At 44.3% G+C, this 13,023-nt stretch overlaps 1 protein-coding gene across 3 annotated transcripts in view; it reads left to right on the forward strand.

The window, feature by feature from the left end:
- The window catches only part of JMJD1C (jumonji domain containing 1C), a 100,535-nt gene that overhangs the window by 67,184 nt on the left and 20,328 nt on the right, over positions 1–13,023 (forward strand). For 2 of the 3 annotated variants that reach the window (XM_042818569.1, XM_042818568.1), the window contains 6 exons: positions 647–771; positions 1,987–2,130; positions 2,249–2,438; positions 2,529–4,204; positions 7,215–7,387; positions 8,425–10,634. In XM_042818569.1, coding sequence (XP_042674503.1) covers positions 647–771; positions 1,987–2,130; positions 2,249–2,438; positions 2,529–4,204; positions 7,215–7,387; positions 8,425–10,634 — 4,518 coding nt within the window. Of the gene's footprint in view, positions 1–646; positions 772–1,984; positions 2,131–2,248; positions 2,439–2,528; positions 4,205–7,214; positions 7,388–8,424; positions 10,635–13,023 lie in introns of those variants that run through there. The other variant, XM_042818571.1, reaches the window with a different exon arrangement.

The raw sequence follows: 13,023 nt of genomic DNA on the forward strand, positions 1-13,023 counted from the left end.
TGTAGAGTTTCTTTGCAGTTGATGTATCTTAAAAGAGAAGCAAAGTCTTCCTACTGTGTGTATTTTTGAATGTTTTGTGGGGCTGTAGCTGGGCTTGGATCGCTCAGCTGCCTTTTGACTGTTGTAATAGAGAGAAACTCTGTGGTCACTTATGGGAAAGACTTGGCAGATACAGAGTCTAAACACCAAAATCTGAATCATTTTGCCAGCAAAGCATCTGGGCATGTGACGAGCCTATGAAATAGCTTCTGTATAACCTGCTGCTGCCACATTCTAGCCTTTCAGGTTACTTTTCTATGGTTGCTATTTGTCAACAGGAATTTTTCCATCATTTGTCATTAAAATCGCAGAAAGATTTAGTTAGATAACAAAACCGTATGTTGAAAATGTTGGCATTACAGTGTACCACTTGTGTTTCAAAATGTCTTCCTAAATAAAAGTAAAATCCACAGACAGGACTGTGCTGGAATTGCTGGTAGCTTGCTGTCCATGCCGTTCACATCATATTTTTGCAGTGAAGTTTGAAAAAAACAGGGCAAACCTATTAATGCTTCTTTTTTTCCTTTTTTTTTTTTTTTTTTTTTTTTTTTTTTTTTTTTTCTTCCTGATTTTCTTAACGGCTTTCTTATTTCTTCCCTTTCTGAAGGTCCATACTCCTTAAATGGTTATAGGGTGAGAGTGTACAGACAGGATTCTGCCACCCAGTGGTTTACTGGGATCATTACTCATCATGATCTCTTCACTCGCACTATGGTTGTTATGAATGACCAGGTGAGTTTGTGTTGTTGGCAAACAGTCTTCAAATAAGCTACGCGTTCTGAGCTTTTCCATTTTTTGTGGTACTGCAAAAAGCCCTAAGCAGTTCACCCTCTTCGAGAGAAGTCTGTCACTTTCTCTGCAGAACATTCAGCCTGACTCTGCACTGGACTGGCCATTCATGCCATCCTCAAGCTGAATGTTTGCGCAATGATATGATTACTTCCATCCCTACAGTTCTGCTTTTCTTCTGTTGTTGCTGTTTGACTTGCCAAGTCTTTGAAATGAAGCAATCTAGTTCTAAGAACTGGTCTTTCCTCTCAGCTCTGTTGAGAATTTCTTCACTGAAATCTTCTAGTACTCCAGTAACAATTTGTTCTTTTAAGCTTGAAATGTCCACTTTCTGCAATTTATTGAATAAAGCCTTTGCTGCAGCTTAATTTACATTTACTGTGGTGGGTTTTATTTGTGTTCCTGAAGCTGATGTTACAAAAAGAATTAATGGTGGTGTTTTTAGTGGCAGTAATGAATTGTGTTTCAGGAGACCAGAGCAATGATTCAACATTAATATAGCAAATGACCCATCTGCCTTGAAATGACTGACTAAATCATGTGTGACAGTATGAATTTAAGACAGTCTAGTGCTCAAGTCTGTGCTTTCCCTTCGTTTGCTCTAATGATTTTCCCCAAATACTCTTTTTACTTCGCAGCACACTGGTTAAAGATCTGCTGAGCATTTCTTTCTTTTTGCTGTATTCTCTCTCAGTAGCAAGAGTTCTCCCAGTTGTTCTGCTTCTTTTCCTTCAGAAGTTGTCCTGCTGCTGGAAGCAGTATTGCAGTGTGTTTCTGCAGTAGACATCACAAAATACTTGATCATTTTAAGTGCTACTTAAAGATTACCCCCTATGAAGATCTCAGTATCTTTTAATTTCAAATTTGAAGGTATTTATAAAGGAAGGAGCCGTGAAGTGGCGGCATTTAAAAAAAAAAGAAAAAAAGTTATCTTTAAAGTACAGTTAGAGGATATATTTGCTTTGTTTTCACTCATTCCCCAGCCTTTGAAAGTGACTTGAGTGTCAGTTGTACTTGTCAGTGTTATGTAGGCTTTTCTCTAGTTTACCTTTTGCACATAGCGTAGACTGGTGAACACTGGTACAGGAAATGTAGATTGGACAGTGTCCGAGCATCTACTGATTATTTGTTTTCCTTTTTTTCTCTCTCAATAATTAGGTATTAGAACCTCAGAATGTTGATCCTTCTATGGTTCAGATGACTTTTCTAGATGACGTTGTTCACTCTTTGTTGAAAGGTGAAAATATTGGCATCACTTCACGCCGGCGGTCTCGTTCCAACCAGAACAGCAACACAGTTCACGTAGATACATTTATCTTTTTACCTAAATATTCTTGTATACAGTGAATATTAAAAATGTATGTTTAGAGTCTCTAATTAAAATTGCGTTTAAGTCTGTTAACCACAGCATTATTTTTAGGGTCATTATACGCGTGCGCAAGCAAATAGTCCCAGACCAGCAATGAATTCCCAAACTGCACCAAAACAGAATTCTCACCAGCACCAGCAGCAGAGGAATACTAGGCCCAGTAAGCGGAAGGGTTCTGATAGCAGCATGCCTGATGAAGAGAAGGTGAAAGAGGAAAGATTTGATTATATAGGTCGAGGAGGTAAGAATGGTAATGGAAAAGCAAGGGAAAGCTTCTTAGAAAGGTGCCGGACTGAAACTGATAAATATGCATGTGTTTTTTTTTTAACAGAAAACCCCAAAAACAAAAATAAACACTTTCTTAGTAAAAGAAGAAAACCTGAAGAGGATGAAAAAAAATTAAATATGAAGAGACTGCGGACAGACAATATCTCAGATTACTCTGAGAGCAGTGACTCAGAAATCTCAAATAAAAGATTAACAGATTCATCCTCAGAGCAGAACTCAGAGAATGAGTTAAAAAGCAAGAACGCTTCAAAGATAAATGGAGAAGAAGGAAAATCTCAAACTGTTGAGAGAGTAGAACAGACACTAACAGATAGGCAGTCTCCATGGGATGAAGTACAGGAGGATAAAAAATGTGAAGAGCCAGAAAGGCTGAAGTCATCGCTCTTAGATCAGCAGGAAAAGCCTTCGCTCCATGCAGCAGAGCAGCCAACACCTTACGAGCAGAATTCCAAGGATCCACATGTTCAAGAGTGCAATGCAGAGAAACATCACGCTGTGGAGTTAAAAAATGAGCAGTTTGTGCCCAAACCTCCTACTCCGAAAAGCATTGTTGATAAAACTAGCAAAAACAACTCTGAAAAGGAGAGCCAGGATAATGCTGCAAGTACCTTTGGATTGCAAACGGTTCAGAAAACAGAATCTCATAGCAGTGATTTAAAACAGCAGTTTGCAAATGCAAATTTCCTGGAAGCACGAAAGCAGGAAGGTGATCAAAGTTGGGTTAGCTGTGTTGTAAACAAAATGGATTTGATACAACCTGGTGTTGTGAAAGCATTACCAGTAAATGAACATTTAAATCCTGAAAAAGAGAAAGTGCAGTATGGCTCATTTATGTCTTCATTAAATGTAGCTTCTGTAGCAGAAGACAGTAAACTGCGTAAACAAAGTCCAGTCCCTGATTCTGTGAAGTCAAAACCTAGTGCTTCAGTTGATCATCCTAAAACAAAGTCACCTGATGTTAAGCCTAAATTCACCCCATCTTCTGATACTGTGAAGTCTAAGGTTAGTTCCCAAAACAGCCATACTCCTGGATTAACAAGGTCAGCCAATAAAACCGATCATGATTTGCCTAGGTCTAGTTTTCATCCAGTTCCAGCTAGAGTTAGCGCTCTAGAAGCTACTAAAAGTCCTCTTATCATTGACAAGAACGAACATTTCACGGTGTACAGGGATCCCACTCTGATTGGACAAGAAACAGGAACTAATCACATTTCACCTTTTTTGCATCAGCATAATTATCCTCTGCATTCCTCATCCCACCGAACCTGTTTAAATCCAAATGCTCATCATCCTGCATTAACTGGTTCATCCCATCTGCTGCCTGGGTCTTCAACTCAGACCCCCTTGTCTGCTATTAACACTCACCCCCTTAGTACCGCCCCTCACCATTCCGTTCATCACCCTCATCTACTTCCTGCAGTGTTGCCCGGAGTGCCTGCTGCCTCCTTGCTGGGTGGCCACCCGCGACTAGAGACTGCTCATGCTAGCAGCCTAAGCCATTTGGCATTGGCTCACCAGCAGCAGCAACAGATGTTACAACACCAGTCTCCACATCTTCTCGGACAAGCTCATCCTTCTGCTTCCTATAATCAGCTAGGGCTTTATCCAATTATTTGGCAGTATCCAAATGGAACACATGCTTACTCAGGACTCGGCCTGCCCTCCTCGAAATGGGTCCACCCAGAAACTCCTGTTAACGCAGAGGCTTCCTTGAGAAGGGTAAGTTGTGCTGATTTCCTAAGTACATGCTTAGCTGAGGCTGGTGTCTTCCAGCAGTGGTTTCCTAGGTGCAGACAGGATAGTCATGCCAAGTGTATCACTGAGTATGCAGTGAGGGTGGTGTTCTTGTGTAGATGTAGAATTAGAAATGGAAATCCAGTGATAACTGTTGTTTCGCGATGGATGTGAGTTCTTCCAGACCTTGATTTCCTCAACACTGTAAAGTAAGGTGAAATGTTTGGTTTTACTTAATCACCAAGTGAGGTTGGCCAGAGCACTTGGGACAGGGCGAATGCTTTCTAACTTAAACCATGGAAACCATTGGATGAGAGATGTACTAGAGGAGGTAGGATGGTTGTCTGCGCAGTGAAATGTTGAGTGTGCGTGCTAGAAAATGGAGAATGGCAGGGACTGAAGGAGTCCAAATCCAATGGGAAGGTCTGAAGAGAAATACTGTGTAGCATTTGTAAATCTGGAACTGAACACTCATTCCTCTTGTGCTTAACACCTGTCTGTGTGCCTTTCATTGGCACCTCCTTCTCTCCCCCTCTGTTCCTGTTTGCCTTCTCAGCTGCTTTCTTCTCTGTGCTCCAGTCATGAGGATTCCTCTGTCTCCACGCTAAGTGTATCCACTGCAGCCTCAGGAGAAATCAGTTGTTTTCAACCCAGTGCTGTGGTGTTTTTTGGCAGTCACGCAGTACACTTACAGGAAAAGTTTTCTCAGTTCCTACAGGTTTAGGATACAGCATGCTCCTTGCAGGCACCCGATAGGAGCAGCATAAGATGAAGCATGTGTAACACAGACAAGCCTGGGAGAGCTGTACTGCCAGCTTCACTCAAACTGAGCATGTGCGTACTGATATTAGAGGCTTCCAACTTGGCCTAATTTGGGCAGGTTTTCTCAGGGACCACAAGAGGCATGTCACTGACAGTGGTCCTTCTGCCAAATTGTAAGCCTTTGCGTCAAAGCTTGGAGTTTCTGAATGGTTATAAGGATTGTTTTCCTTTTCATCACGGGGAAGGCAATTCTTCTCCAGCCTCATTCCTGAGTGAAGCCAAACCATTGTGGCTGAGTCTTTCCCAAACATTCAGCTTGAGTTGGCCTTGTAATACAAAGTAAGTTTGATCTAAACTGTGATAAAGTCAAATGCAGCAGCTTTAAGGGAAAACTAAAGGTGGATTTATCTCTTCATGTTGCTACTTGCTCCACCCTGTACTGAAGTCCATTTTGAGGAATGTATGATAGACTGTTTTCACTTTGGCTGCCTGAAGTATGCAGCCATGCATACCAAGGCACGTAGGTTTTTAATTATGTTGATATGTGGCAATTGTCTTGTGGTGACTTGTCTTCTGGCTCGGGCACTGGAGGCCTTTTTTAAATGTGTCTTAGAACCTCAGAATGGGTGTTTCCAGTAAGAGTTTGCATGGATGCCATGAAGGGAGGAAGGGAGGAAGGGTTCTGTACTGCAGCTGGAGCAATAGCAGCAGCCACCCTTGGTGCGGGGGGAGCTGTGCTGCAGAAGGAAGGCTGCAGGTCCTTGGGCTGGGCCACAGCTGGTTGCAGGTGGAGTTGTGAGGCTGTTTGGGCAATGCTTGGTGCTCGGGCAGATGTTCCCCAGCTCCTCTAGGGAGAAGGTGGTGGGTCTTTTTGCATAATACTGTACCACGGCTTACAGGCAATTTGTGGGAACTCGCCACAGCATGGGAACTCCTGGCCCAACAAGTGTGTGCACTCAGACTTGTGCAAAACCCTAGTGGTTGCTTTAAATATTCAAAAGTCTAGAAACAATAACTTCAAAGCTGTAGCACCTGCAGATCTATTTTGTACTCTGTGTCCGTCTGTGTCATGAGAGCTTTGCTGCCCTTTACTGCAGCGTTTCTCTTCTGGTAGTCAGCAAGGCTGGGGAGAAGGAGAGGGATGTACTGATGGGGAGCAAAGAAGGGAGATGTGCTGGGCAGCTGAAGGAGTGAGTGGTGGAACTGTACTGAGAGACTTCGGGGTGTGCATGGGAGCTCTGCTTTCTGTCCCCCTCCCTTCTTCCGGTCTCATCCCTGACACTTGACCAGCGTTCCCCAGCAGAGTGCTTTCCCTTTCTGCCCAGGCTGCAAGTCTGCACATATTTTTCCTAAGGAGGCCTCGAATGGGAGAGGGGAAGGAGCCTGAGAGCTCTCAAAATGTGGTCCATTTTGCAGAGCTGTTCAACAACTTTCAGAAAAGATGCACAAGCAGAAGCTGATTGGCATTGCCAGATGTATTTAGGTATACAGTATAAAATTGTGCATTCTCTGCAATTACCATACTGCAAAAATGTATATGCTTATGATTTAATAGTATGCTGATTATGAAATTATGATGTATAAAAATATGTGGCAACATAAAGCAGATTAATTGAGATTATCATACTTAATCATCTGGAGGGGGAGGAGAGGAATCAACCAGAAAAGAGATGCTTGTATTGTTCACCTTGCTACGCAGGTAGCAAGGCACTGTGACACTGCTCTGCTTATTTGTCAGTGACCCTTTTCAGAGTCTTGTTATATAGTTGTTTTCCAGAAGTACCGAACCTTGTTTGTCCTTCAGAAGTGGCACTTCTTGCAAGATACTGAGCGCCTCATGGGTGTCTTATTAGTAACTGAACTTACATGCTGTCAGGCTGTCATTGGCTTGGTGATTTTGAGGAAGGAACTTGTGATGCTATTCTGTAAATTAACTGTTCTGTAAATTAACAATTCCTGATGAATATTTAAATAGTAAACTGTTCCAAGAATGCTTCTGATAGATGTGAATTATTTTTTATGCTGGAAGTCTAGGGAGAAATATAATCAGATGTTCCAGTTGATCATAAAGTCATTTAAAATGTTAAATTTTATTTGCTGAATTTGATTTGATGCTGAAATAAAATATTTCACTGTACTCATCGTTAGACTGGATATAGAACCTCTTGTGGTACTGTGCTGAAGATCCCGTGATTTCCTTGAAATCTGACTTTTTCTGTGTTGTTGTTAACAGAATACTCCCAGCCCGTGGTTACACCAGCCCACCCCTGTGACCTCAGCTGACAGCCTTGGATTGCTGAGTCACATTCCTGTGCGACCATCCAGTGCAGAACCCCTTCGGCCTCTCAAACTGGCAACACATTCTAGCCCACCACTGTCCAAAAGCATAGTAGAGCATCACAAGGAGTAAGTCCACTGTTGTTCTAACTCCCAGTATCACAGCATGCCTGAGGGTGGTGGCACCCTCTGTCTCTGTTTCCACTCTGCTCCAGCAGGGACACCCAAGAGCGGGTATGCCCAGGGCCACGTCCAGGTGACTTTGGAAGGTCTCCACAGAGGAGACTCCACAGCCACTCCAGGCAGCCTGTGCAAGAGCTGTGATACCTGCGTAAGGCAGAAGCACTTTCTGGTGTTCAGTAGAAACCTCCAGTGCTCCAGTTTTTGCTCACTGCCTCTTGTCACTGCTTAGAACCTAGAATCACCAAGGTTGGAAATGACCTCTGAGATCATCCAGTCCAGCCATCCACCGATCACCGCTATTTTCCCCTAAACCACATCCCTCAGTACAACATCTACGTGTTTCTTGAACGCTTCCACTGATGGTGACTCAGTCGCTTCCCTGGGCCCATTCCAGCACCCGGCCAGTCTTTTGGAGAAGAAATTTTTCCTAACGTCCAAACTGAGTCTCCCCTGGTGCCACTTGAGGCCATTCCCTCTAGACCTATCTCTAGTTACGTGGGAGAAGAGGCTGACCCCCAGCTCACCACAGTCTCTTGCCACAAGACAACACTGAAAAGTGCCAGGCTCCATTGTCTTTGCCCTCTCCCTTCAGCTATTTATAGACTTTGAAAAGATCCCCTCGGAGCCTCCTCTTGTCCAGGCTGAACAGTCCCTGCTCTGTGCATGCTGTAAATAGAGCGCAGGACAGGAGGGTACATTTCAGCAGCTGACATTGTCTTCTAGATTTGTTTTAGTTTGTTTGCAAACGTGGATGCCTGTGATAGGGAAAAGTTTGTCAGCGTGCTGCAAAATAGACTCTGCTCTGTTGACTTTTAATGGTACTTGAATTCCTGAGTCATCTGATGACTTTCGAAAAACTGCCTAATAAAAGATTATTTTGTGCTAATAGATAACTTTGTTCAGAGCATGGGAAGAAAAGTCTTCTGTTTAGCTTGTAGTGATACTTTAGACTAAACTGTGTCTGTATGACCTTTTTTAAACAGAGAATTGGAGAGGAAAGCATTTATTGAACCTTTACGTTCTGCTACGGCTGCGCCGATAAAGACAGAGCTGGAGCAAAGCAGAACACAGGCAGCAAAGGAGAGCCATATGCACAGACATTTTGCAGATCCAATGTTGAACCAGCTGCCAAGGCCGCCACAGGAGACGGGGGAGCGACTGAGCAAATACAAAGAAGAACACAGGCGAATACTCCAAGAAAGTATTGAAGTTGCTCCTTTTACAGCTAAAATGAAGGCACTGGAGGGAGAGAGAGAGAACTATTCCAGGGTAACATCCTTATCTTCAAGTCCCAAAAGCCATTCAGTAAAGTATGACAAAGATGCAGAACGCTCTGTGTCAGAACTGTACAAAATGAAGCATTCGGTTCCACAGAGTTTGCCACAGAGTAACTACTTCACCACCTTGTCTAATAGCGTGGTGAATGAACCACCAAGGTCTTACCCGTCCAAGGAAGCTTCGAGTGCATATGTTGATAAGCAAACTAATTGTCCTTCAACAGCAGCCAGTCCCCAGTCTCTTCCTTCTTACGTTTCTTCTCTCTCGAAGCCTCCCCCTTTAATTAAGCATCAACCTGAGAGCGAAGGCTCTGTGAGCAAGGTCCCTGAGCAGCTCTCACAGTCCGTGCAGTCTCACTCGGTTGGTTCTTTTAGAAATGACAGCAGGAGCCCTACTCAGTTGTCAGTCTCGTCTTCAAATGCACTCCGAAGCATGCCTGCCTTGCACAGAGCGCCCGTGTTTCACCCCCCTGTGCACCAGAACCTGGAGAAGAAGGAAAGCAGCTACAGCAGCCTTTCGCCTCCCACTCTGACCCCCGTTCAACCTGTTAATGCTGGTGGTGGTAAGATACAGGAACTGCAGAAACCGCCAACTTTAGTACCTGAACCTAAGGAAGCTCAGACTGTTTACAAGGGCTCTTCTGAACAGAATTTATCAGAAGTGTGGAAGTCTAACAACGCCGCCGCTAGTGAAAAAGTGGACTGGCATGCTGAGAGAGCGAGTGGAAAGTCACAGTCCGCCACGGCATCTGTTATTGTGCGTCCTCCTTCGAGCACGAAATACGAGAGTGTAGCAGCGGTGCAGTCAGCTTCCAAAGATCGAGTCAGTGAGAGATCTTCAGCTGTGACAAATCAAGCAGATTGCCTGAAAACAGCGGAAGCCAGGGAGACTGGAAGAGTCATTCTGCCAAATATGAACTCAGACAGCGCTCGCACACAGTATGAAAAGAAATTTCCAGCTGTCTCGCAAGGCACTGTTGCTCGTTCTGTCACCCCTACCACAGCTATGATCTGCAGTACCAAAATGGACGTGACCACATCTGCGGCCACAACTACCAGCGTGTTGAGCTGGGGCAGCTCAGAAGTGACTTATTCCTCGTCAAGCACAGCCCTGGCCTGCACGCCGCTGGAAAGTGCCGGCTCGAGAGCTGCAGGTCAGGCGGCAGCACCGGCCCAGGAGCGCAAGGGCAGCACTCCGGCGCCAGCTGCACCCGTCCCTGGCAAGGCAGGCAGCGCTGCGCAGCCCGGCCCGGGGTTCTCCACCTCTGCCGACTTCGTCCATTTGAAAAAGCACAAGGCGGCGTTGGCCGCAGCTCAGTTCAAAAGTAGTAACCCCAGCGAGACCGAGTCCAACTCTGTGAAAAATCAGACATTTTCAACCTCTCTCTCCCTAGACAGTGCTATCGTCTGTAATACAATAAACAAAGCAAACTCTGTAGGCAGTGGGCAAGCTTCCCAGGCGAGTCAGCCAAACTACCACACTAAACTGAAAAAGGCTTGGCTGACAAGACATTCAGAGGAGGATAAAAACACTAATAAAAAAGAGAATTCAGGGAACAGCGTTTCAGAAATTATTAAGCCATGTACCGTCAATTTAATAGCTTCTACATCAAATGATTTGCAAAATAACATCGATAGTAAAATCTTGGCAGATAAGTTTGTGAAGGAAGATAAGCACCCTAGAAGAAAAGCAAAACGAACTTACGAGTCTGGCTCTGAAAGCGGAGACTCTGATGAAAGCGAGAGCAAGTCAGAGCAAAGGACTAAGCGGCAGCCCAAGCCAACTTACAAAAAGAAGCAAAACGATTTGCAGAGGAAAAAGGGTGATGCGGAGGAAGAAGTAAAACCAAATGGTGTTCTTAGCAGGAGTGCCAAAGAAAAAAGCAAGCTGAAGTTGCAGAGCGGCAGTAACAGCAGTGAGTATATTAATCTGCTCTGGAAAAGACAAACTCGTGTAAACTGTGGCAGTGTTAATCCTGGAGGGTCTGTGAGGTACGTGCGGTACCTGGGAAAAGTGTGAATGAGCGTGCTTGTGAAAAAGCACCCTTTGGGTTTATCAGGCTTGGGGCCCTCTGAAATATCCCGGTGTAAGAAGTTCAGCATTTTATACATATGTGTACAGACTGGTTCTTGGCCTAAAAATAAGCCGTAAACAAACTGGTTTATGCTGTCATACTGGAACAGACTGATGCATATAGTTAGCTATGCACCTTGTACTGATTTTTTGGTGTGTCTAAAAGCTCTGCTGCGTTTATTTTTAGAGTAGTACTGGAGGTGGAGATTGTCCATTGTTGAACTTTAATTTGTCCTTTGATCAGAAAGCCGCAGGCAGTTCCTTGAGAGCCTGATGCCACTGTTACAATTTGGTTAATCTAATAAAGCTCTGAGGGAGAGTCACTTCACACTCCTGACAAGAATGCATATTGATTGTGTGGTGCTCACATTCCTCTTGTTTAAGGAAATGTAGGGAAATGGGAATTTCAATTTATATGTAATGATGTTTCACATACCAGATTGTAACTAGATTTATCTCAAAAAGAGAAACTGGTCTGTCAGCGGGCGGGATTTTATTCAAGAACTCAACCCTGTTTTTTATCCTAATTTATTCTTCTCTAAGGAGTATTCTTTTGTCTTTGTTCTGGTGAGCATGAGAAAGTCTACAGCTGAATTACTTTTTGCAAGAATTTTGAAGTACAGTTAGTAAGAAAATGAGCACTGCTCCGTGTAATTACATTCCTTGGCTTTTCACTGCCTAGTGTATAAAGTTACTCTTCTTGTATCTGAGAACACTTGCTGCCTAAGCTGTGCCGTGTCCTGGCAGTGTTGCAATCTGTCTGAGGTATTTTGGCTTGGGTCCAGCAATGGTATTAGTGCATCTCTTGTTCTTGTTTTTTCTTCCAACTAAAGGATGATAAGAGAACACGCCTTTTAAATGTCTCTAAGTCCTGGTTTCCCTTTTTTTTTATTTTCTCTTTAAAGTGAACTGTAGACACACATGTGACATGTTAGGTCTTGATAACCTTTGTATTGTTGCAAAAGATTTTTTTAATGGTTTGTTGTGGAAAGGTTCATTAGATAACTTAAGGGAAAGCAGTGTCTTCTTGTCCCGACTGGTGTTACAAAACTGTGAAAGCAATGTATGGCGGTACGTTATAGAGTTGTTTCCTGGAATGCAGGTCCAAAAATGGACTTCTGCTGTGTTGTCAGTAGCACAGGCTGTATACTGTACCTTAACACTGTGGCTCTATCCCATGATAGCAGCCTTGTGAACTTACCTACTTCTCATGATACCTGGATAGACCCACAGTCCTTCTTAGACGTGACCTGTTAATCTATCAACGTTTTGATAGTTCTGTCAGATGTCTTGGGTCAGCGTCATTACAGTTTGAGAGGGACTGTCAGAGCTTTTCTGACAAAGAGGGCTTTCCCCAAAGATTCATCCCAAACCGTACTTGGCGTGGAGCCTGCAGGAAGGGGAAGGCCCTGGGGGTCAGCTGCCTGGGCCCCTGCAGATGGCTGAACAGAACTGCTGCAGCACGGGGGCTCGGTGGCAGTCACCACGTGGGTGGTATGTGGATGCTGCCAGGGCTGAAGGCTGCGTTGTCCCTGTGCCACTGCTGAAAGCTGTGGGAGCTGTGTGCAAGCCAGACCGCTGGGAGCGGCGGGCTGCAAGGCTCCCTCCTGCAAAGCAGGAATGTTGTAGTCCTGCGAGTGCTGGGGGTCCTCCAAGTGCCTGCCCACAGAGCCTGGAGTCTGGCAACTACCAGATGATTCCCAGCATCTCTGGATCCAAGGCAGTAAATGTTTTTCATGGACTAGCAAACTGTACTTTGGCCTTTTACTCTCGAGTTTTAGTCCAGTTACGTTTGTGCTCCTCGGATGAGTCAGTGTATTTTGTGGGCAATGAACTGAGGCATAGAGTCTGTCACCTGCAGTGTTTGTACACGAAGACTGTGGCAAAATAGTGATCTGAACTCAGGTACCAAGTCCAAAGTTAGCACACTCGCCTCTGCCATCCTGCGTCAAATCTGTGCTCACAGGACGTGAACTTTCAAGAGCAGTGGTAGATTAAAGGACAGATACTGCTATCTATCTGCAGGTGGAAACTGGCGTTGCTTAGAAAAGTCATTACATCGAAACCCTGGTTAAATAACAGAAGGATTCAGTTTCAAAATGCTTGTGTGAGAATTACACGTCTTACTCAATTGAAAGTGGTAGATGGGCAGATCTGTTCAGTCAAAAGTGGGATGTTTCTTCTTGGTTTTCCGCAGCTGACATATTTGAAAGAGAGTGAAGGGATTCTGT

The sequence above is a fragment of the Centrocercus urophasianus genome, unplaced genomic scaffold, assembly GCF_019232065.1.
Source record: "Centrocercus urophasianus isolate 14NV4802_14NV808 unplaced genomic scaffold, USGS_Curo_1.0 seq_17, whole genome shotgun sequence".
In the NCBI taxonomy this organism is placed as follows: domain Eukaryota; kingdom Metazoa; phylum Chordata; class Aves; order Galliformes; family Phasianidae; genus Centrocercus; species Centrocercus urophasianus.